Raw genomic sequence first — 25,464 nt, 5'->3', positions numbered from 1 at the left:
TCAGGGAAGCTGTGGGTGTTGGAAGTAGAATTGTGCGAGTGCCCCATTTCTTATTGCCTATGCCTGGTGTATATGCATTTTTGGTGACCTGCCAAACATGTTCAACATTATTGCAAAAATATTGGCCAATCGAATGGCTCAATAATTACCAAAGTTAACCATATAACCACTTACAGCACAGAACAGGCCAGTTCGGCCTTACTAGTCCATGCCATAACAAATCCCCACCCTCCTGGTCCCACTGACCAGCACCTGGTCCATACCCCTCCAGTCCTCTCCTATCCATGTAACTATCCAGTCTTTCCTTAAATGTAACCAATGATCCCGCCTCGACCATGTCTGTCGGAAGCTCATTCCACATCCCCACCACCCTTTGCGTAAAGAAATTTCCCCTCATGTTCCCCTTATAATTTTCCCCCTTCAATCTTAAACCATGCCCTCTAGTTTGACTCTCCCTCACTCTTAATTGAAAAAGCCTATCCACGTTTACTCTGTCTGTCCCTTTTAAAATCTTAAACACCTCTATCAAGTCCCCTCTCAATCATCTACGCTCCAGAGAAAAAAAAGCCCCTGTCTGCAAAACCTTTCCCTGTAACTCAAACCTTAAAATCCTGTCAACATTCTCGTGAACCTTCTCTGCACTCACTCTCTATTTTGTTTACATCTTTCCTATAATTTGGTAACCAAAACTGTACACAGTACTCCAAATTTGGCCTTGTACAATTTCATCATAACCTCCCTACTCTTGAATTCAATAGTCCGATTTATGAAGGCCAACAGATCCAGATCAAGCTGGATTTGTACAAAAGAAACAATCAGCAGATTGTGCATTAGGTACAGTCAGGGGTGGATCCAGGTGTGGCCGTAAATCTGGATGTCGAGAAGGCCTTTGACAGATTGGAGTGGGACTTCTTATTTAAAGTACTGGAGATATTTGGATTGGGACAACCATTTATTAATTAGGTAAGGACGCTCTATCATAAACCCCAAGCTAAAATTATTACGAATGGGCAAATGTCTCCAGTGTTCCTATTGGGTAGGTCCAGTAGGCAGGGCTGCCCACTAAACTCAGCGTTGTTTATACTAGCCATTAAAGCACTGGCAGAAGCCATCCAACAGGATCCAGACATAAAGCAGCACAAAATCAATTTATTCACAGATCATGTTAGACTGACTCGGGGTGCTGGAGGGGGGGGGGGGGGGGGGGGGGGGGGGTCATTGGCCAGAATGAGGACCACACTGGAGGATATGGCAAGATCTCTGGGTATAAGATAAATCTGGATAAGAGTGAAATCATGCCCTTGACAAAAGGGGATTACGAATAATACCAATAAGGGAGTCAATTTAAATGGCCACAAGAGGGCATTAAATATTTGGGAATAAAAGTAGAAAAGGATTTACGCAATTTATATAAACTCAATTATCTCCCTTTGCTCCAGATGATGGAGAACCCTGATCATAACTTTGGTGGTGATGCTAAGACTACAACATCCATTTCAGTCCTTGCCCATTCTATTGCCCCAGGGCTTCAAGATGTTCAACAGATGCGTCAGAAAGTTTTTGTGGAATGGTAAAGTGGCTAGAATCTCCATGGAAAAATTGACTTGGGATTATAAAATTGGAGGTCTGAAATTGCTGGATTAAAAAATATATATTATTGAGCAAAAATATTAATGAGAAAAGATAGTAGGAGAGTTTATATTTAATTTATAATTATAGTTTATAATTAATTTCAAAGAAAACAGATAACTCCATATTAAACCAAATAATTCAGACATAGCAAAATAAAAATAAATCAATGTATTGGGATAAAGGTAGGGATATCTCTTAAAGCACCCTTGACTCAGAACAAATTACTACCCATGACTTTGGATAATAAGATCTTGGACACCTGGTACCCGAAGGGGATCAGGTGTATCAAGGATTTGCTATGAGCAAGGGCTGCTTATGTCATTCGAACAGCAAAGGAATAAAAATGTTCTTTTTTAAATAAAATTTTCTTCTGCTATCTTCAGCTAAGATCTTTCTTAAGGGATAATTTGGACAGCTTATGGCCCTGCCGATGTGTAGTGACACAGAGAAACTAATTCTAAAGGAGAATAGGTGCAAGTTCATCTCTATGATGTATCTCCTATTACAAATGAGATGCATCATTGAGCCAGGCTTACACAAGTCAAGGGAAAGGTGGAAGTTGAGACTTGGGCATAACAATCCACAAGCAGTGCTGTCAGGTTTGTAACTGGACAGCATGACCGCAGTCATTAATGTCAGGTACAGATTTTTTTTTTTTTTTTCTTTTTTATTTTTTTTTTTTTCACACCATAAATCACATTAGCCATGCTACACACTTTTTCTTTTTCACACATATACAGTGACTTTTTCTCCCCCCCCCCCCCCCTCCCTCCTCCCAAGCCACCCCCCCAACTCCCATCCATTTTAGGTATACAATCTAGGTTACATTAAACCAGTCAGATAATGTTGTCATTCAACAAAAAATACACCAGAAATTCTACTGAGTCCATTCTTTTCTTTCCTTCTCCTTCCATCAACTTAGGTAATGATTGTCCCCGGTAGGTTTTCGCTATTGTATTTAATGTAAGGCTCCCATATTTGTTCGAATATTTCAATATTATTTCTTAAACTATATGTAATTTTTTCTAATGGAATACATTTATTCATTTCTATATACCATTGTTGTATTTTCAAATTATCTTCCAATTTCCAGGTTGACATAATACATTTTTTTGCTACGGCTAGAGCTATCTTAACAAATCTTTTTTGTGCATCCTCCAAATCAATTCCAAATTCTTTGTTTTTTATGTTACTTAGGAGAAAGATCTCTGGATTCTTTGGTATATTGTTTTCTGTTATTTTATTTAATATCTGATTGAGATCTTCCCAAAATTTTTCTACTTTCTCACATGTCCAGATTGCATGAATTGTTGTTCCCATTTCTTTTTTTACATCGAAAACATCTATCAGATACTGTTGGGTCCCATTTATTTAGCTTTTGAGGTGTAATGTATAGTCTGTGTAGCCAGTTATATTGTATCATACGTAGCCTCGTATTTATTGTATTTCTCATCGTTCCAGAACATAGTTTCTCCCATGTTTCCTTTTTTATCTTTATATTTAAATCTTGTTCCCATTTTTGTTTAGTTTTACCATTTGTTTCCTCATTCTCTTTTTAATATACATATTTGTTATAAATCTTTTGATTAACATTGTATCTGTAATCACATATTCAAGGTTACTTCCCTCTGGCAAACTCAAATTGCTTCCTAATTTATCTTTCAAGTAGGATCTCAGTTGGTAATATGCCAGCGCTGTATCTCCAATTATATTGTACTTATCTCTCATTTGTTCAAAGGATAAGAATCTACTTCCTGAAAAACAATTCTCTATTCTTTTAATCCCTTTTTTTCCCCATTCTCTAAAAGAAAGGATATCTATTGTAAAAGGGAGTAACTTATTTTGCATCAATATTAGTTTTGGTAATTGATAATTTGTTTTATTTCTTTCTACATGAATCTTCTTCCAAGTATTGAGGAGATGATGTTATACTGGAGAAGTTCTATGTTGTACCAATTTTTCATCCCATTTATATAATATGTGTTCAGGTATCTTTTCCCCTATTTTATCTAATTCTAATCTCTTCCAGTCTGGTTTTTCCCTTGTTTGATAAAAATCTGATAGGTATCTTAATTGTGCGGCTCTATAATAATTTTTAAAGTATGGCAATTGTAAGCCTCCTTGTTTATACCATTCTGTTAATTTATCCAGTGCTATCCTCGGTTTCCCCCGTCTCCATAAAAATTTCCTTATTATTTTCTTTAACTCTTTGAAGAATTTTTCTGTCAGTTGTATTGGCAATGCCTGAAATAAGTATAATATCCTTGGAAAAATGTTCATTTTAATACAGTTTATCCTTCCTATTAGTGTTAGTGGTAGATCTTTCCAATGCTCTAAATCGTCCAGTAATTTTTTCATTAGTGGATAATAATTGAGTTTGTATAATTGGCCGAGATTTTTGTTTATTTGTACACCTAGGTATCTTATTGCCTGCATTTGCCATCTAAATGGAGATTCCTTCTTAAATTTTGAGAAATCCGCATTATTCATAGGCTTTTATTTTATTTTATTCACTTTTATTTACGTTTATCTTGTAACCCGACACTTCTCCATATTCCTTCAATTTCTTATATAATTCTTTTATTGATAGTTCTGGTTCTGTTAAGTACACTATAACATGATCCGCAAATAGACTTATTTTATATTCCTTGTCTTTTATTTTTATTCCTTTTATATTATTATCTATTCTTATCAATTCTGCTAGTGGTTCTATAGCTAACGCAAACAATAAAGGTGATAGTGGGCATCCCTGTCGCGTTGACCTGCTTAAGTTAAATTGTTTTGATACATGTCCATTTACTGTCACTTTCGCTAACGGTCCCTTATATAATGCTTATATAATAAATTGAATAATACCTAGTGTCGCCAAGAATATTCTCCCAGAATCACAGTGCGGCTTTTGCGCAAACAGAGGAACTACTGACATGGTCTTTGCCCTCAGACAGCTCCAAGAAAAGTGCAGAGAACAAAACAAAGGACTCTACATCACCTTTGTTGACCTCACCAAAGCCTTCGACACCGTGAGCAGGAAAGGGCTTTGGCAAATACTAGAGCGCATCGGATGTCCCCCAAAGTTCCTCAACATGATTATCCAACTGCACGAAAACCAACAAGGTCGGGTCAGATACAGCAATGAGCTCTCTGAACCCTTCTCCATTAACAATGGCGTGAAGCAAGGCTGTGTTCTCGCACCAACCCTCTTTTCAATCTTCTTCAGCATGATGCTGAACCAAGCCATGAAAGACCCCAACAATGAAGACACTGTTTACATCCGGTACCGCACGGATGGCAGTCTCTCAATCTGAGGCGCCTGCAAGCTCACACCAAGACACAAGAGAAACTTGTCCGTGAACTACTCTTTGCAGACGATGCCGCTTTAGTTGCCCATTCAGAGCCAGCTCTTCAGCGCTTGACGTCCTGCTTTGCGGAAACTGCCAAAATGTTTGGCCTGGAAGTCAGCCTGAAGAAAACTGAGGTCCTCCAGCAGCCAGCTCCCCACCATGATTACCAGCCCCCCCACATCTCCATCGGGCACACAAAACTCAAAACGGTCAACCAGTTTACCTATCTCGGCTGCACCATTTCATCAGATGCAAGGATCGACAATGAGATAGACAACAGACTCGCCAAGGCAAATAGCGCCTTTGGAAGACTACACAAAAGAGTCTGGAAAAACAACCAACTGAAAAACCTCACAAAGATAAGCGTATACAGAGCCGTTGTCATACCCACACTCCTGTTCGGCTCCGAATCATGGGTCCTCTACCGGCACCACCTACGGCTCCTAGAACGCTTCCACCAGCGTTGTCTCCGCTCCATCCTCAACATCCATTGGAGCGCTTACATCCCTAACGTCGAAGTACTCGAGATGGCAGAGGTCGACAGCATCGAGTCCACGCTGCTGAAGATCCAGCTGCGCTGGATGGGTCACGTCTCCAGAATGGAGGACCATCGCCTTCCCAAGATCGTGTTATATGGCGAGCTCTCCACTGGCCACCGTGACAGAGGTGCACCAAAGAAAAGGTACAAGGACTGCCTAAAGAAATCTCTTGGTGCCTGCCACATTGACCACCGCCAGTGGGCTGATAACGCCTCAAACCGTGCATCTTGGCGCCTCACAGTTTTGCGGGCAGCAACCTCCTTTGAAGAAGACCGCAGAGCCCACCTCACTGACAAAAGGCAAAGGAGGAAAAACCCAACACCCAACCCCAACCAACCAATTTTCCCCTGCAACCGCTGCAACCGTGTCTGCCTGTCCCGCATCGGACTTGTCAGCCACAAACGAGCCTGCAGCTGACGTGGACTTTTTACCCCCTCCATAAATCTTCGTCCGCGAAGCCAAGCCAAAGAAGAAATCCAATTAATATACTTCTCTGGTAAACTGAATTTTTGCAATACTTTGAACAAATAATTCCATTCTACTCTGTCGAAGGCCTTCTCTGCGTCTAAAGCAACTGCTACTGCAGGTGCTTTCTTTCCTTCTACTGCATGAATTAAGTTAATAAATTTACAAATATTGTCTGTTGTGCGTCTTTTTTTGATAAATCCAGTTTGGTCTAAATTTACCATTTTCGGTACCTGCTCTGCTAATCTGTTTGCTAATAGTTTAGCTATTATCTTATAATCTGTGTTTAGTAAAGATATTGGTCTATATGACGCTGGTGAGAGTGGATCTTTCCCTTGTTTTAGTATTACTGTAATTATTGCTGTTTTACATGAATCTGGTAAGCTTTGTGTTTCATCAATCTGGTTGATTACATCCAGGAGGGGCGGAATTAATAAGTCTTTAAATGTTTTGTAGAATTCTATTGGGAGTCCATCCTCTCCTGGTGTCTTATTATTTGGTAATTTTTTTATTATCTCTTGTATTTCTATTGTTCCAATTGGTTCTGTTAATTTATTTTTTTCCTCTATTTGTAGTTTTGGTAGTTCAATTTTCATCTATTTTCCCTTCTTTCCCTTCGTTTTCAGTTCGGTATAATTGTTCATAGAATTCTCTAAAGTTTTCCTTAATTTCTTTTGGATTATATGTAATTTGTTTGTCTTTTTTCCTTGATGCCAATACCATTTTCTTAGCTTGTTCTGTCTTAAGCTCCCATGCTAGGATTTTGTGCGTTTTTTCACCCAGTTCATAATTTTTCTATTTTGTCTTCATTATATTCTTCTCTACCTTATATGTTTGTAATGTTTCATATTTTATTTTTTTATCCGCCAATTCTCTTCTTTTAGTTGTATCTTCCTTCATTGCTAATTTTTTTTCTATATTTACTATTTCCCTTTCCAACTGCTCTGTTTCCTGATTATAGTCCTTCTTCATCTTGGTTACATAACTTATTATTTGCCCTCTAATGAATGCTTTCATTGCATCCCATAGTATAAACTTATCTTCCATTGATTCCGTATTTATTTCAAAGTACATTTTTAGTTGTTTTTCAATAAATTCTCTAAAATCCTGCCTTTTAAGTAGCATGGGGTTTAATCTCCATCTATACATTCTTGGAGGGATATCCTCTAGCTTTACTGTCAATATTAAGGGTGAATGGTCCGATAGTTTTCTAGCTTTATATTTTGTTTTTCTTACTCTATCTTGCATACTCGCTGATAACAAAAATAGGTCTATTCTTGAGTATGTTTTATGTCTCGCCGAGTAATATGAATATTCCTTTTCTTTTGGGTTTTGTTTCCTCCACATATCCAAAGGTTGCATTTCTTGCATTGATTTAATTATAAATTTGGTTACTTTGTTCTTTCTGTTAATTTTTTTTCCCAGTTTTATCCATATTTGAATCCAAATTCAGGTTGAAATCCCCTCCTATTAGTATGTTCCCTTGCGTATTAGCTACCTTCAAAAAGATATCTTGCATAAACTTTTGATCTTCTTTGTTAGGTGAATATACATTAAGTAGATTCCAAAACTCCGAATATATCTGACATTTTATCATTACATATCTCCCTGCTGGATCTATTATTTCCTCTTCTATTTTAAATGGCACATTTTTACTAATTAATATAGCTACTCCTCTTGCTTTTGAATTATACGATGCTGCTGTTACATGTCCTACCCAATCTCTCTTTAATTTCTTGTGCTCCAATTCAGTTAAGTGTGTTTCTTGGACAAATGCTATATCAATTTTTTCTTTTTTCAGTAAATTTAGCAGTTTCTTCCTTTTAATTTGGTTATGTATTCCATTAATATTTAAAGTCATATAGTTCAACGTAGCCATTTTATACTTTGTTTATCTTCCCTTTCCGTTTTTCCATCATTACCTTTCCTCCTTTTCCATTTCTGTTTTCCTATTTTAAACCCTTTATAAGACAACATTCCTAAAACATCAAACATTTTCCTTATTCTCCTATTTATATCTTCTTTAGCCCCAATCTCCCCTTCCCCTCCTGAGTTGTCCTTTATCCCTTGTCGAACAACCACATCTCCCCTCTCCATTTGGGTTTGCGAATTCACTCGCAAGCGTCAACTGATTTTGCAGTGGCCGCTGTTCCCCCCCACCCAGCCCCCCCAGAAAAGATTTCACTTTTCATATGTAACAAAGGTCACTCTTTTAATTCCCTCCTTATTCTCTCTATTCCATTACCTTCCCTTATTAATTCTTGTCTATACTATCTATATTTTCCTCTAAGTACCGATACATTCACGTATGCACATTATACCTATACATTCTTATACCTCTTTTCCCACATACATATCAATTGTGATCATTTTTACTCTCATTACACGTCTTCATCTCCGTCTATTTTGTAGTTGCTCTGCAAATTTTCGTGCTTCTTCTGGATCCGAGAATAGTCTGTTTTGTTTTCCTGGAATAAATATTTTCAATAACGCTGGATGCTTTAGTATAAATTTATACCCTTTCTTCCATAAAATCGCCTTTGCTGTATTGAACTCCTTTCTCTTCTTTAGTAGTTCAAAACTTATATCTGGATAAATGAAGATTTTTTTGCCCTTTATACTCCAGTGGCTTGTTGCCCTCTCTTACTTTTTCCATTGTCTTCTCCAGTATCTTTTCTCTTGTAGTATATCTTAGGAATTTTACTAAAATAGATCTTGGTTTTTGTTGTGGTTGTGGTTTAAAGGCCAATGCTCTATGTGCCCTTTCTATTTCCATTTCTTGCTGTAGTTCTGGACATCCTAGGATCCTAGGGATCCAATCTTTTATAAACTCCCTCATATTCTTGCCTTCTTCATCTTCCTTAAGGCCCACTATCTTTATGTTATTTCTTCTGTTATAATTTTCCATTATATCTATTTTTTGAGCTAGCAGTTCTTGTGTCTCTATAGCTTTTTTATTAGATTCCTCTAATTTCTTTTTTAAGTCCTCTACCTCCATTTCTGCTGCTACTGCCCGCTCTTCCATCTTGTCCATTTTCTTTCCCATTTCTGTTAAGGTCATATCTATTTTGTTCATTTTCTCTTCTGTGTTGTTTATTCTTCTTCTTAAATCATTAAATTCCTGTGTCTGCCATTCTTTAAATGACTCCATGTATCCTTTAACAAGAGAAAGTATATCTTTTATCTTGCCTTTCCCTTCTTCTTCTATTTCACTGTACTCTTCCTCTTCTTCTTCCTCTGGGTTGGCCATCTGTTGTTTCTTTCTTGCCCTTTTCTTCTCTTCTTTCTTGTTTCTATTGTCTTCTGTGGTCTCTTCTTGCTGCAGGTGTTCTGCAGCAGTCGTTGCCGGCTGTGGAGATCGACTCCCCAGCTGGTCCCCCCTCCCGTCGGTGTGTTTTTTTTCATGCGCATGCGCGGTTGCGCACTTTTACTCGGCTCAGCGAGCCATTTTTGTAGTCCAATTTCTACCGACCTGAGGAAGCGGGTTTCTCTCTCCACAGCGGGCCTCTTCGAACAGGTAAGGCCTTCTCCTTCTTCCTCCGTTGTCTTCTCTTCCTCTCTTCTTACCGTTGATTTTGATTTTTCTTTTTTTGTCGCCATCTTCTTTTCACCTTTATACTCACTTTTCTTTAACTTTTATTTCTGTGCCTTTGTGTTTTCCTTTGTTTTTTCCGACTTTTCTGGAGAGGGCTGGAGTTCACCGTCCGGCCACTACTCCATCACGTGACTCCTCTCCCAATGTCAGGTACAGATTGATGCAATACAATTTCCTGCATCAACTGTGCCTCACAACACAAAAAAGATACATGAATCTAAACCCGAAATTTCAGAAATGTGCATTAATTGTGGTGTGTAGATTGGAACATTTAACCTGACTGTGTACAAAGGTGAGATCCTTCTGGGAAGACCTGGGGGACATTCTGAAAAAAAATTACTAAAGTTGATTTTCCTCAGGATCCTGAATTGTACCTTCTGGGAAACATTAAGGACATGAGTTTTAACCTGTCCAGAAACCAAATTCAATTTGTGAAGGTCACCTTGTCGGTAGCCAGGAAGTGTATAGTGGTCACGTGGAAGTCCGACTCCCAACTAAATATTACACGATGGGATACAGAAATGCGATGCTGGATTCTTCTGGAGAAAATCACGTAAAATTTAAGGAGGAAATATGGAACAATTGTTAGGGTGTGGCAACCCTATCTGAAACACATTGGTAGGCAAATATAATTATACCCCTTCTGAATAAAGGAAAGGCAACAATCCATGCCAGAAGTGAAATGACTGAGATCAATAAAGTGGGTCGTGGTGCAGAGGACGTAATCTTGTATTTTGTTCCTTATCTTTTTTATTTTGGGTTCTTTGGTTTTTCTTAAGTTCCCTTAGGGTTTGTGACTTTACAAATATTTGGTTCTTTGTATTTGTTTAATTTAACCATATAACCATGTAACAGTTTACAGCGCAGAAATTTATATAATTTTTTTTGTTGCATTAGGGTACGGGAGGGAGGGGAAAGGGAAAAGGAAAAAATAGAACATGTTATATACCATTGTTGAGATTGGGTTGTTTTTTTTTCCAATTTGTATGAATCTTTTAAAATCAAAAATAAAATATTCAAAAAATATGCACTGCAGAGATCAATACTGGGTCCCGTTTGTCATCTATATTAATTACTTTGAGGACAATGTATTTTACATAGTTGGTCTGCAGTTAACACCAAAATTGGTGGTATAAAGGACAGCAAAGGTTATCTGCACATTACCACAGGATCTCAATTGGAATGCCTCCAAGATGGCTTTATAGAGGAGCTTGCAGTCAAGCCCACAAGGAAAAAGGAGCTTTGGTGCTGGGATCTTAACATAACGGTGCCCTTAGGAGACTGATTACAATACACAGTGTATCCCTTATATGAATACCCAAAACAGTCCAAAATTCAAAATATTTTCATCTGTGATCCCATATGGTAATATGCAAGAATTCAGAAATTCTGATTGGAGAATGGGACATAGCAGACGTACATAGTGCATTATTGAGTGTAGATTTTTCAATATATGTCTACTTCAGTTAATCTGTGCATATGTAAATATTTGTATTGTAATGTGAATACATGTATCTTTAAGTCTGAGTGAATGAGTGCATTTTTCAAAATGATAATCCAAAATCTGAAAGAATCCAAAATCCGAAATACTTCTGATCCCATGCATTTCAGATAAGGGGTACTCAACCTGTAATAGAATTTATTCTGCAATGTGAAAGTGAGAAGCTAAATTTGAATACACCAGCATTACAGTTGAGTAAACTGAGAATGGGAACCTGAGGATGAAAGAGAGTAGAGCAGCAATGGCGTCAGTTCTGGAAATAATTCAGAAGACATTGTAGTGTTTCATCCCAAAGAAGAAACATTCTAAAAGGAGAGTTAAGCAACTGTGGCTGACAAAGGAAGTTAAAGACAGCACAAAAGCCAAAGAGAGGGCATACAACATTGCCTAAATTAGCAGGAAGCCAGAAGATTGGGTAGCTTTAAAACCCAACAGAAGCAACTAAAAAGGCAATAAGGGGAAAAAAATATGAAAGCAAAAAGTTTTTTTTGGAAGAGTAAGAGAGGCAAGAGTGGACATCACTCTAGGCTGCTGGAAAGACACTGAAGTGGTAATGGGGAAAGAGAAACAGCACATGAAATGAACACGTAATTTGCATCAGTCTTCACTGTGGAAGACACCAGTGATGAACCAGAAATTCAAGAGAGTAAGGGGGCAGAGTTGAGTGCAGTTATTATTACTAAGGAGAAGGTGCTTGGGAAACTGATGGGGCTGAATGTGGGCAAGTCATCTGGACCAGATGGACTACATCCCAGGGTCTCAGAGATTGTGAACACATTTGCAGTAACAAAACACAGGAAATTATGGGCCTGTTAGCCTAACTTCAGTAATTGGCAATATTCTAGAGTCTATTATTATTGATGTGGAGAGGACATTTCCAGGAATAGGCGAGTTTTGTACCAGAGGGCACAGCCTTAAAATAAAACACTAGAGTGGAGGCAAAAAAATGTCTTCAGCCATATTGTGGGTAAATCTGTGGAACTGGTTGCCATAGACGGCTGTGGTGGCCAAGTCATTGGGTATATTTAAAGGGCATACAACCAGGGCAGGATGTACATGATAAATGGTAGGGTCTTGGAGAATGTTGTAGAACAAGGACTTGGGGCCATAGGTACAGAGTGCAATGAATGAGGCAACATGTATATATACAGGATAGTGAGGTAGTATTTGGCATGCTTGTTTTCATTGGCCAGAGCATGGAGTACAAGAGCAGGGACATCATATTATAACCAAACAACACATAGGTAAGTCTACACTTGGTCAGTTCTGATCACCCAACTATAGGAAATGCATTATTAAGATGGAAAGAGTAGAGAAGAATCATGAGAATGTTGCTGAAACTGGTAGGTCTGAATTATCAGAGGCGAGACAGGCTAGGCCTTTTCTCCCTGAAGAGGAGCTCAAAAAAAATTTATCATGAAGGGCATAAGTGAGGTAAATATTCACACACATTTTCTCAGGGTAAGAGAATCTAAAATTAGTGAGTGTAGATTTTAGGTGAGTGGGAAAAGATTTAAAAATCTGAAGGGCACTTTCTTCCTACAGGGTGGTACGTATATGACATGAGCTACCAGAGGAAGTGGTGGAGGAGAGCAAGATGGTAATATTTAAAAGAAATAATAAAGACTAGGACTTCGGGGGCGTGGCAAGATGGCATAGAGTCTAGACGTGTAATCTCAACCTCTCTGGCCAGACTTTTAAGAACCCGTTTTTAACTCTTTGTTTTCAGGTTTAAATTTTTTAAAAATTAGTTTAAAGTATTAAGGAATTATTATGGCTATTAATGGTAAAAAGATTAAACCTCAAGTACAGAAGAAACTACATTTTCGGAGTGTTGAAGATTTAGGGCCCAAACAGTCTGCTACAACTTTTTTGTGAGTTTTTGAAGCAACAACAGGTTGCAGGGGGAAAACAGCATCGGCCCGCCGTCGCTGGGAATCCAGACCCGCAGTAAAACTGTTAAACTGCCTGTTGTTGAGATGCAGCAGGAGCTGCAGTTACCTGGTTCTGCCACTACGCAAGAGAAAGCAGGGCTGGGCTTTTCTGAATTACAATGTAAACAGCTAAGCCTCATCATTCAGCCTATTCTGAATGAAATGTCTCAGAGGCTCAGTTTGGAACAGGATACAGTTAAAATACATGTGGAAGCATCTTGTGAGGATTTTAAACAATTTCAGGCTGCATTTTAGAAATGTCAACAACAAGTGGCTTCTAATACAGAAAAAGTGTTGGAGGTGGAAAAAATCCGTTAAAGAATTGCGAAACGTGAGAGGGAGTTAGAGAGGAAAGTAGATTATTTGGAGAATCAAAGTAGAAGGAATAATGTGAAGATTGTTGGTTTGCCAGAAGGTATGGAAGAACAAGATCCTCTTCGTTTTTTTACCGAATGGATTCCACAAATACTGGGGCAGGAATTTTTCTCTGTAGGTCTGGTATTGGAAAGAGCTCATAGAGCCTTAAGAAGAAGACCTCTGCCTGGTCAACCACCGAGACCCGTGATAATTCGATGTTTGAATTATTTAGACAGTGCAAAACGCGAGACAACGACAAGCCCCGTTAATGATTCAGAATTGTAGAGTTTTTTTCTATCCTGATTTGAGTCAAGAGGTTATTCAGCGTCGGCATCGATTTAATCCAGTTAAAACAGTTTTGTGGCATAAAGGTTATAAGTCTACTTTTCACTATCCGGCAGTGTTGAAGGTGTTTTATTGAGACTTTCAATCTCGGTTTTTTGAGAATGAGCGTGAAGCAATGAGTTTTGCTGACTCGTTGCCAGATGTAAGAGAACAAAGACGTAGCCCAACATTGTCTCCTAAAGGAAAATCTGGTTGTTCTGGAAATGGAAGAGACGGCAGAAATGGGAGAAATGGGAATGGAAAGAGTCCGCTTCCTTGAAATGGGGTCGCAGAGTCTGGAATCTCTTGGATTAATAGAAGAACCTTTTTATTTTTACTTACTTTTATGTCATTATATCTTGTTTTTATTCTTTGTTTGGCTGGGGAGGGAGAAATTTGCTCTATGTTCTACTAGTCATCAGCCACTGGTGGGTGATCCACACCCAACTTTTGTTTAGGGATTACTACCTTTTGGTAGTTTTTTGGGGGTTTTTTTTTCTTTCTCTTTTTTTTAATTTTCATTTGATTTAGACTTTAATGTGGTTTCTTTTTCTCCTATTGGAGGACCTATTTACATTGATCTGAGTCTTTATACATTGATATTATTAGTTTTTAGTAATATTAGTGGATATGTCATAACATAACAATTACAGCACGGAAACAGGCCATTAGGCCCTTCTAGTCCGCACCGAACCAAACACCCCTTTCTAGTCCCACCTCCCTGCACAATGCCCATAACCCTCCATCTTCTTCTCATCCATATACCTGTCCAACCTTTTCTTAAATAATACAATTGACTCCGCCGCCACTATTTCTCCCGGAAGCTCATTCCACATGGCTACCACTCTCTGAGTAAAGAAGTTCCCCCTCATGTTACCTCTAAACCTCTGCCCCTTAATTCTTAACTCATGTTCTCTTGTTTTAATCTTTCCTCCTCTTAACGGAAATAGTCTATCCACATCCACTCTGTCTATCCCTTTCATAATCTTAAATACTTCTATCAAATCCCCTCTCAACCTTCTACGCTCCAAAGAATAAAGACCTAATCTGTCCAATCTCTCCCTATACTCTAGATGCTTAAACCCAGGTAACATTCTGGTAAACCTTCTCTGCACTCTCTCCACTCTGTTTATATCCACCAGAACTGCACACAGAACTCCAAATTAGGCCGCACCAACGTCTTATACAATCTCAACATCACCTCCCAACTCCTATATTCCATGCAATGATTGATAAAGGCCAGCATACTAAAAGCCTTCTTCACCACCCTATTCACGTGAGTTTCTACCTTCAGGGAACGATGTACCGTTACTCCTAAATCTTTCTGCTCTTCTGTATTCATCAATGCTCTCCCATTTACCACGTATGTCCTGTTCTGATTCTTCTTACCAAAATGAAGCACCTCACACTTATCAGCATTAAATTCCATCTGCCATTTTTCAGTCAACTTTTCTAAGCAGCCCAAATCCCTCTGCAATCCTTGAAAACCTTCTTCATTATCCACTATTCCACCTATCTTAGTATCGTCTGCATATTTACTAATCCAATTCACCACCCCATCATCTAGATCATTAATGTATATAACGAACAACAATGGGCCCAATACAGATCCTTGAGGCACACCACTGGTCACCGGCCTCCAACCTGACAGACAATTATCCACTACCACTCTCTGGCCTCTCCCTTTCAGCCAATGTTCAATCCATTTGACTATCTCAAAATTTATACCTAAAGACTGCACCTTCCTAACTAACCTTCCATGTGGTACCTTATCGAAGGCCTTACTGAAGTCCATATAGACAACATCCACTGCACTACCCTCATCCACATTCCTAGTCACCTCTTCAAAAAATTCAATCAGATTGGTCAAACATGACCTTCCTCCCACAAATCCATGTTGAGTGCTCCTGATCAGACCCTGTCTATCCAGATGTTTATAAGTACTATCTCTAAGAATTTTCTCCATTAATTTACCTACCACAGACGTCAAACTTACAGGCCGATAGTTGCCAGGCTTCCTCCTTGAACCCTTTTTAAATAACGGAACCACATGCGCAATGCGCCAATCCTCCGGCACTATCCCCATATCTAATGACATTTGGAAAATTACCGCCAGAGCCTCTGCTATTTCCTCCTTCACTTCTCTCAATGTCCTGGGGAAGATCCCGTCTGGTCCCGGAGACTTATCCACCTTTATATTCTTCAAAAGCCTTAAAACTACACCTTTTGTAATCTCTATATTGCCCATATTTACCCAATTTGCTTTTTTTATCTCACATCTCCCAATATCCTTCTCCTTAGTGAATACCGAAGAAAAGAAACTGTTCAATATCTCCCCCATTTCTCTAGGCTCCACACACATTTTTCCGCTCTGATTTTCTAAGGGACCAATTTTGTCTCTAGCTTTCCTCTTACCATTAACATATTTGTAGAACTCTTTTGGATTAGTTTTCACCCTGCTTGCCATAGTTTCCTCGTACCTTCTTTTAGCTTTCCTAATTCCTCTCTTAAGATTCCTCTTACATTCAATGTATCTTTCAAACATCTCCTTAACTCCATGCTTCTTATATCTAATGTACGCCTCCCTTTTTCTTCGAACCAAGTTTCCAATATTCCTTGAAAACCACAGCTCTCTCAAACCTTTTGCCCCTCCTTTTAACCTAACAGGAACATAAAGCTTTTGCACTCTCAAAATCTGATCTTTAAAAGACTTCCATCTCTCTACTACATCCTGCCCATAAAACAAATTGTCCCAATTCACACCCTGCAAGTCCTTTCGCATCTGCTCAAATCTAGCTTTTCCCCAATCAAAAGCCTCAACCCTTGGCCCTGACTTCTCTCTTTCCATAATGACATTGAAGCTGATGGCATTATGATCACTGGACGCGAAGTGCTCGCCAACACTAACCTCCGTCACTTGACCCATCCCATTTGCCAACAGTAGATCTAACACTGCTCCTTCTCTGGTCGGCACCTCTACATATTGTTGTAAAAAACTATCTTGCACACATTTCACAAACTCTAACCCATCCAGTCCTTTCACAGAATGTGTTTCCCAATCTATATGTGGAAAATTAAAATCTCCCATAATTACAACCCTGCGCTTATCACAAATATCTACTATCTCCCTACAGATTTGCTCCTCTAGGTCTCGGTCCCCTCCGGGTGTCTATAATACACCCCTACAAGTGTAACCTCTCCTTTCCTACTCCTCAGTTCCACCCAAATAGCCTCTGTGGATGTGCCCTCTAATCTATCCTTCCTAGGCACCGCTGTAATATTTTCCCTGACAAGCAATGCAACCCCACCACCTCTTGCCCCTCCGACTCTATCACACCTAAAACAACGAAACCCAGGGATATTCAGTTGCCAATCACATCCCTCCTGCAACCATGCTCACTAATCGCTACCACATCATACTTCCAAGTATCAATCCACACCTTCAGCTCATCCACCTTTTTTACAATACTTCTGGCATTAAAATATATGAATTTCAGAGATTTCCCCATTTTTAATCCCTGTTTTCCCTCATCTTTAATAACAACATTATTTACTTTTCCTGCCAATTGCCCTTCATCTTCTTCCAGAGCATTTCCCTTCTCTATCACCTGCCCATCCATATTCAAATACTTACTACAAACTTTCTTTGTTTGCATTCTAACCTTCTCCTTACTGCTCTGTACTATTTTGTTCCCTCCCCCCAACCATTCTAGTTTAAAGGATCCTGAGTAGCCCTAGCAAATACCTCTGCCAGGATTCTGGTCCCCCTGGGATTTAAGTGTAACCCGTCCTTACTGTACAGGTCACATCTCCCCCAAAAAAGGTCCCAGTTATCCAAAAACTTAAAACCCTGCCCCTTACTCCACCCCTTCAGCCACATGTTAATCCTCCACCTCATTCTATTTCTATTCACACTGTCACGTGGCACAGGGAGTAATCCAGAGATTACCCCCTTTGCAGTCCTTCTTTTTAACTCCCTACCTAACTGCCTGTACTCACTTTTTAGGATCTTTTCTCTATTTCTCCCTATGTCATTGGTACCTACATGTACCACATGTCAAAGTTGAAGTTTGCTACTTTTAATGTTTGGGGTTTAAACAGTCCGATTAAGTATAAGCGTATTTTTATCAAGTTCGATCTTTGGTAAAACATGTGTTCGGTAGAGATATGATTTTACCTGAAATGATTAAATTTGAGACTTTTGGCATAATGAGATGAAATATTGTTTAATAATGGAAAAAATTACATATGTTTCACGGATATAGTTTTTTTTTATTAATAGGTGGTTGTTATATTCAGAATATTTACATTTTGATTTATATTGACTAGATTTTAATATGTATGCTTTACTTTATTTTTTTTTCTTTTCTTTATGGCTCTCCTTAGGAGAGTTGGCTGAAAGAAGGGGGGGGGGTTTCTTTCCTTTTTTTCTCTTTTTTTATATATATAAAATATAACATTCATGCTTTGTTTATTGTTATACATGTTACTTATTATCTGTATTTTGAACGAATAAATAAAGTTTAAAAAAAGACTAGGACTTCATTATTCTAGTCATTCACACAATTCTCAAATTTCTACAATGCATCAAACCACAAAAAATACTAATTACCGGTACTTACAATTTGAATGGGAGAAACGGCTGAGAGGTTGACTGTAAAGAACCCAAGCACAGAAATCTCCCTTTGTTCATTAGCTGTCCTTTCCAGATAGTGTAAGACTTCCCTAAATAGACACAACTTTTAATACCAATGCACAGGTAAGAAACTAAAAGTAAATATATAATAAACCAGCAGCTGCTATTAATTGCAGGGATAAAGCAAATATTCTGAATAATTAGTGCAATTAAAGTCATGAGGTTAAAAAAACAAGTGCAATAAAAGTAAAATGTCACTAGAAATATTTGATTATAAATCGCCAGAGCTTATTGAGCCCAAATGAATTTTCAAAATATATATTCCAAGATGCATCACCCTTGGAACCAATCAACTCAATTTCTTGGTGATTAGGTTACCAAGAAAATAAACAAATTGGAATATCAGAATAATACCTCACAGAGGCATATAGTTTCATCAGGCAGCTTGAGCCAGATATAGACTATCCTGTCTGTGAAAACATTACCCATCCGGCACTTCTTAAATCGCTCTCTCTTCAGCATAAACCTATGTTCTTCAGAGTCTGCAGACGCTGTGATTGTAGTTCAATACACAAATGTGCTGGAGAAACTCAGGAAGTCACACTGTGTTCCTTATATAGCAAATACAATACATTTCCGATTATCCAAAATACTTGGGACTGGACCCATCTCGGTTAAGCAGATTTTTTGATCATTCGGGTATTTTCTCTAAAGCAGCCCAGTAGCATCAGGAGAATACTTATTATCAGCTGCTCCCGACCCCCGACACCTCCCCATCGCTGTCATCAATCCTGCCCAGGAGCCCGAGGGTCTCATCTCACCTATAAGTGACAGGACATTGCACAGGGATTGTCCTCCAGCAGAATTTCAACAACCCCGCTGTAAAGGTATATGACAGAGGGAACAGCCTGGGTGGGTAGCGCACAGCTTGGCGAGAGAGCGAGGTATTCAAATGAAATTCTGAGAATGCCACAATTCAATTTATCACAAAGTTGCAGTAACTCATGGCAAAAAAAAATACAATTTATAAATAATCAGTGCTATCTTTTCCTTCAATGGGTCACCTGTGGACAAATGTAGCCCCACTTGAGCATGGCAGGAAAAAAATTTTTTTTGAACTTTTTTCGCCCAAATTGTAACATCATGACTCACCTGAAAAAAATTGGGATATTTGGAATTTTGGTTAATCTGTTTTCAGTTAATCGGAAACGTACTGTATATGTGGCCACTCGCCCTCCAGGTCTGACAACATACTGATGTTGTCAGCACCCCTTCCACTTCCAACATCATAAACAATGAAGCATATACAACAGGCAAACTGATTTTGATAAGATTAAAAATAAACAAAAAATATAGAAAATGTTTGGAGTTAACATGGCAAGAAAAATACTGAAACATAATTGTACATCACAAATTAAATGTCCAAGACCATATATAAACAAAACAAACTCCATACACCTATTAATATGTTCTAAAATAAAGCAGCAAAACATCCATATTGACAAATTGCATGTGACACTCATTAAAATTTAAACCAATATCCTCTACCCAGAAACTATTCCAATAGAAATTATGTTTTGAACTGCTTAATTAAAGCAAGCCTGCTGAGAGTTGGCCTAATACCCTTAGACCACAACACCACAAATTTGAGTTTCAAGCTACAATTCAGAGAAACAAAGATCTTAAAACTCAAGGGACCCAGTTCTTGGACGTACGATTAAAATAAAGATCATTAGAAAAGTTTCAAATTGCTGTGCTACTTCCAATCAGCTGGTTGGGAGTAGAAATGTACTTAGCAACTGCACCAGTGCTGATGTGACCAAATGATTCTCGAACAAATTTGCCAAGATCCTTGATTTCAAGATTTGACAATATTTTGGGTTTTTTTTTAAATGAGCATGGACATACCTGCATGATTCTCTTCCAAGCTATAAGAAAAAGAAAAATAGCACATTTTAGATAAGCAACCATATCATAGAAGCCATGCAAAAGCTTTGCAAATAACCCAATCAAAAATTTCCTCATATTTCATTGGACTCCTTCCTGTGCAAAATTCCATGCTTGTCAGTCACCATCCAGTACCTCAGCCAATGGACTAATATTTACAATAGCATCCAACAACAGATTACTCAATGGTCAGGCAGGAGTGGAGCTGAGCCATATTCTCACCCAACATCTGCACACATTTCTACCAATCGCAGTAGAAGATATTAGCCTGCTTGCCAGATTCTACTCTCCTCAATAGCAGCAGAGGTGCTTCTTTACTGCCCTATGGCATACCAACATAAGGAGCATCTACTGAAAACAAAATATGGATCTTAGAATTTGTTCACTATTAAGCATATTAAATTAAAACCATTTAATACAGCTCCATAAATCCCCAAAAGGTTGTATATTAAAGAGAGAAGCAATAATGACTGCAATAAGTTGCCGACCTCTCTCTAGGTCATGAAACAGAACAGTGGAAGATCTCAGTGGATCAAGCAGGAAAAAAAATGCTTCATCATTTTGGGTTAAGATCCTCATACAGGACTGAGAATGAAAAGATCATCAGTATATAGCAGTTTGAGTGGGCTGGAATAGAGACAGTTAGGCAATGAATGGAATCAGATGGGGAGGGGATTACGGGCAAATGGAACCAGGTAGATGGGTGAGGAGATAAAGGAAAATAAAACCAGGTAGCACTGTGTGGGAGTGGATTACGTGAAATTGGAAAGTTCAAGTTCATTCAAATTGGCTACGCAAGTAAATACAGGATACTGTTCTTCCAATTTGTGCTTGGCATTTGCATAGGAAGGAGAGAGGTTGGTGAGGGAGTGAGAAGGTGAATTAAAGTGACATGCAAACCAAAGCTCAAGGTTGTCATTGCAGAGAGCAGGTTTTCCAATCATCTCGTCTATGTTTGGTTTTTCACAAAGTAGATAAGCCATGATGTGCACACCAAATGCATTAGATCAGTTTGGAAGAGGTGCAGATGAATCTCTGCCTCATTTTGAAGGGATTTTCAGGTCCCTGGACGAAGGGACGAAGTGAAGGGTTACATCTCATAGTTGTAGGAGAAAGTGCCAGAGCATGGACAAGCATGATGAGAAGGGATGAGTGGACCAGAGACTATTCCCTCCATTTCTTGCCCATCTGCTCTCACAGCCCCTACCACAGATGTTTCCTTGGTTATAACATTTCACACGACCAGCCTCCCATCGCTTGCAATTTGTGCCTGCTCTAGTGATCCCAATACTGGTCACATTTTCTCCTCTTACCACTCCCCCCCCCCCCCCCCTTTACCCACCCCTTTCTGCAAGGATCACTCTTTTTCTGACTCCTTAGTTACTAAATGGCTACAATCTACATGACAAAATAATCACAAAGGAATAGTCAACTTGTAATTTTTAAGCTCCCTCCTGTCCAACCATGAAGCATTTTAGATCACTTCTAACATCCTGATAAGTGAAACCAAATTACTACACAATAATTTCAAATCAACATTATTCTGTACAAAGTCATAAAATTTTTGTATTAGTTTACTTATTAGAACTGTCTTACCAAAAGTGAAAGTAATCAGATTTGCAACATGCGATTGACAAGGATCTTTAATAAATTGATGCCTTTGTTGCCTACATGGCTTGATTTTTCTTGCACATTCTTAGTCAATTGTCTTTACTCTAACTGTAAAGATGAGGTCAAACACAAGAAATAAGAGTAGGCCATTTGGCCTGCTGAGCCCACTGTCATATTCAATAAGATTATGACTGATCTTGCTGTGGATTCAGCTCCTTATCTGCCAATTCCTTTATTTTTAAAATAGTCTTAGATACATTCATTGAGGCAACCTCTACTGCTTACTTTGGTAGAGAATTCTAGATTTCAGAGGTCATAACAAAAATATATTTTATGTAACAAGTTAAATTTATTAGTCTGTATTCATTGAGTCATTTTTAAAATTCTCACTCCCATTTTTAAATCCCTTCAGGGCATTGCTCTTCACCAACACCAAGCTTTGCCAACCCAATAATACTCAGGGGTATGTCTGCACCTCTCCCAGCTTTATTTTACAACACAACCTTTGAGAGCCATGCCTTCAATTGCGCTAAACTCTGGAAATAGCTCCATAAAGGACTCCTCTGCTGTAATTCCCCTTCCCCCTACAAGAAGCCTCAAACTCTGACAAAGTTTTATTTTCTGTGCAACTAGCTTAACAAAATTTGATAACATTCCTGTAATCTACCTTGATACTTATGAACCACGATAAAAAAGGTGCGACGTAATTAGTTATGAAGATGATACAATATTTGTTTAAAAATGCTTAAATTAAGAAACTAGTTGGGGTATTTATATATAATTTAACCATACGGACCAGAAATCCCTGCAGACTTAAAATATTCCCCATTTTCCAACATTCAACGATTTTCATTAAAGACGTTAATTTTATTAATAAAAGAGGCAAAATGAAAGCAAACCTTAGTATAATTTAAGAAAACCATAAATACAAAGAATATGTGAATGAGCACAATAAGGTTCTGAGCCATCGCAAGATCCAGGTTCACTGCAATACCAGTTTACTTTGAGCTGATGTCATCCAAGACCATTTTTCCAGAATGCAGATATATTTCTCCCTTAATACTATTAAAAAGTTATGGAAATACTTGACAAGACAGGCATAATATGAAGTGGAACACAACTTTTCACAACAATGAACATGCACATTTTCCTTACCTAAGTGTAACTGGTTTGGATATTTTGGGAATTTTATTTTCCATATAAATGAAAGATACCACAGCATAGGGACACACTTGTCTTGGGCACTGCCTTATGCCTTCATTTCCAAATTCATAGAGATAAAACTGAAAAATTCAAAAGAATTAGCGAAGCAAACCAAACATTTCTGTATTAGACACATGAATAAATAGTAAATTCATGGACTTTTCAGGGATTACCAATGAATAACTGCAAATATTTATCATTTCAAGGTATGGATATTGCAATGAATATTTTTATCAAAACAGATACAAAGTTTTCACAAGGTACCTGGGTAAGATCAAACGCTCTGTAAGTGAACAGCGAAATGACCCTGTTGATATTTCTAAAAACATGACAATCATGTTTTGGTGTTGGAGGGGTGAAATTCTTGGTGGTGTTATCAATCACAGCTTTTACTCTTCCCTGAAAAGTTTAAATTAATGAAGTTAAAATATGTATTTGCATTAAAAGAACCAAATAACTCATCATTTTCAAATGAGTAATTGAAATGGAATTAATGTCCAGCCCTGAGTAAATACTTCAATTCAATAATTACTGCATGATGAATGCCCATTTCACATTAGCTGGGACCAACATACTCTGCGTTCACTGCTTATCCTCAGAAGACCAAAGATTCAACAAGCACAGAAATTAACTTCTGTTACACTACAATCTTCCCTTAGTACATTCCTCCATAAAATTTGCATTTAACGAAAAAAAATCCCTTAATTGATTGCTTTAATATTAAAATATTTTTCAAAATATTATTTTATATAGGAATTAAACTGAAATTGATGTGCCAGCAGTTATGAAATTAGCCACTTCAAATTACCTTCAAGATTTTGAAAATAATAATCTCTGCCTTCCTTCCATTATCCAAAGGATTTTGCTGCAGTACATCACAGTATTTTGAAAGATAAATACCTGAAGATATAATAGTAGTCTTTAATCTGCTTTGAAAGTTTGCATAAACTTAATCTGAAAAGTACAAATGTTCAAAATCTTTCCACTGAGAATTTAAGCAAAATAGCTCTCTAACTTTCGTGCATTTAAAAACATTGATTATTTAAACAAAGACTTTTCTTACCCATTGCAGGATTTCCAAGAATAGTAACTTTGGAATTTCCCACGGACAATCCTTTCTCACAAATAGTGGGAACCTAACAATGGTGAAAAAGTATTTAAAGCCTTTTTATTGAATTTTAAAATATTTCACACTCCTATCTTGAACCAGGAGATTCCATGAAGTCCTACTTCAGAAACTTGAGTAACAAAAAAAGTCCAGTGTCATACAAAAAGTGTGCCGCCCTGTTGGAAGTGCAGACTAATTAGATGATTGAAGCAATAGCCCCTTTTATCCTCTCAGATCCTCTGGAAAATTTTACATTAAAAAAGATAGGTGGTTAACTCTCTCAAACAGATTAACCAATCATTATTACATTTTTGTAGACTTAGCTTTCTACCACATTTCTTTCATCACAACCGTGACTTCTTTGTTAAAACTAGTTTAGGAAGCCAAGGTTTGCAGAGTTTTGACCATAAACATTCTTCATATGCTGTAGAAATAAAGCTTATGAGGCTGATTCTATGGGCATCAAATATTTGCTTGCAGATATAAATATCACCCCGACTTTAAAAACTATCATGTAATCTTCAATCCTATACAATACCTGCAGTTTAATCCTATACAATACCTGCAGTTATGTTAGTTTAAATTGAAACTGAAAAATAAGTACTGTTGTAAATAAATATGGAAAATATGCCTCATTTGTACAAATCTTTTGAATTACTCAAATTGAGAAAATACGCACATCTGGGATAGAAATAATTTGCTGACATCCCCATATTATTATTTTTTAAAATATTCCTGGGTATAATATGTGCTACCAAAGGGACAAGATTGTATGGTGAATCAATATGGATAGTGTTTGAAGTAACACCAACATGATATATTTTACTATTTTCCCAATTTAATACCTTTCGGTATGTCACCAAAGACTTGTAAACTTCTACCATCTTAGAGAGTATTCTGGCTGGCTGCAACGCTGCCTGGTGTGGAGGCACCAATTCTCAGGACAAGAATAAACTCCAGAGCGTTGTTAACTCAGGCTGTGACATCACAGACACCAGTCTTCATTCCATCAAGGACATCTGCATGAAGCAGTGCCTTAAAAAAAGCAGCCACTATCTTCAAAGACCACCACCACCCAGGCCATGCCCTCTTCACTCTACTATCACCCCAGGAAAAAGTACAGGAGCCTAAAGACAACCACTCAGCAGCATAAGAACAGCTTCTTCCCCGCTGCCATCAGATTCCTTTTTTATAGTAATGTGTAAGAAGGTTATAATATGGATGTTTGCTCTACGACGCTGCCGCAAACATCAAATCTCATGACTTGTTCA

The 25,464-nt window shown here is 38.0% G+C and overlaps 1 protein-coding gene across 5 annotated transcripts in view; it reads right to left on the bottom strand.

Annotated features, from left to right (window-relative positions):
• The window catches only part of LOC138764156 (protein TASOR-like), an 86,326-nt gene that overhangs the window by 47,749 nt on the left and 13,113 nt on the right, over positions 1-25,464 (bottom strand). For all 5 annotated transcript variants that reach the window (XR_011358006.1, XM_069939644.1, XM_069939648.1 and 2 more), the window contains exons 4-9: positions 24,149-24,221; positions 23,894-23,985; positions 23,350-23,484; positions 23,038-23,165; positions 20,233-20,252; positions 18,311-18,413 (exon numbers count right to left, since the gene is read on the bottom strand). Coding sequence is in view for 4 of the 5 variants with exons in the window: in XM_069939644.1 (XP_069795745.1) it covers positions 18,311-18,413; positions 20,233-20,252; positions 23,038-23,165; positions 23,350-23,484; positions 23,894-23,985; positions 24,149-24,221 (551 nt within the window). In the remaining variant the exon portion in view is untranslated. The remainder of the gene's footprint in view (positions 1-18,310; positions 18,414-20,232; positions 20,253-23,037; positions 23,166-23,349; positions 23,485-23,893; positions 23,986-24,148; positions 24,222-25,464) is intronic.

This window comes from Narcine bancroftii, chromosome 5, assembly GCF_036971445.1.
Source record: "Narcine bancroftii isolate sNarBan1 chromosome 5, sNarBan1.hap1, whole genome shotgun sequence".
In the NCBI taxonomy this organism is placed as follows: domain Eukaryota; kingdom Metazoa; phylum Chordata; class Chondrichthyes; order Torpediniformes; family Narcinidae; genus Narcine; species Narcine bancroftii.
The sequence above is the reverse complement of the archived record's forward strand: the minus strand, read 5'-3'. Positions and strand labels throughout refer to the sequence as shown.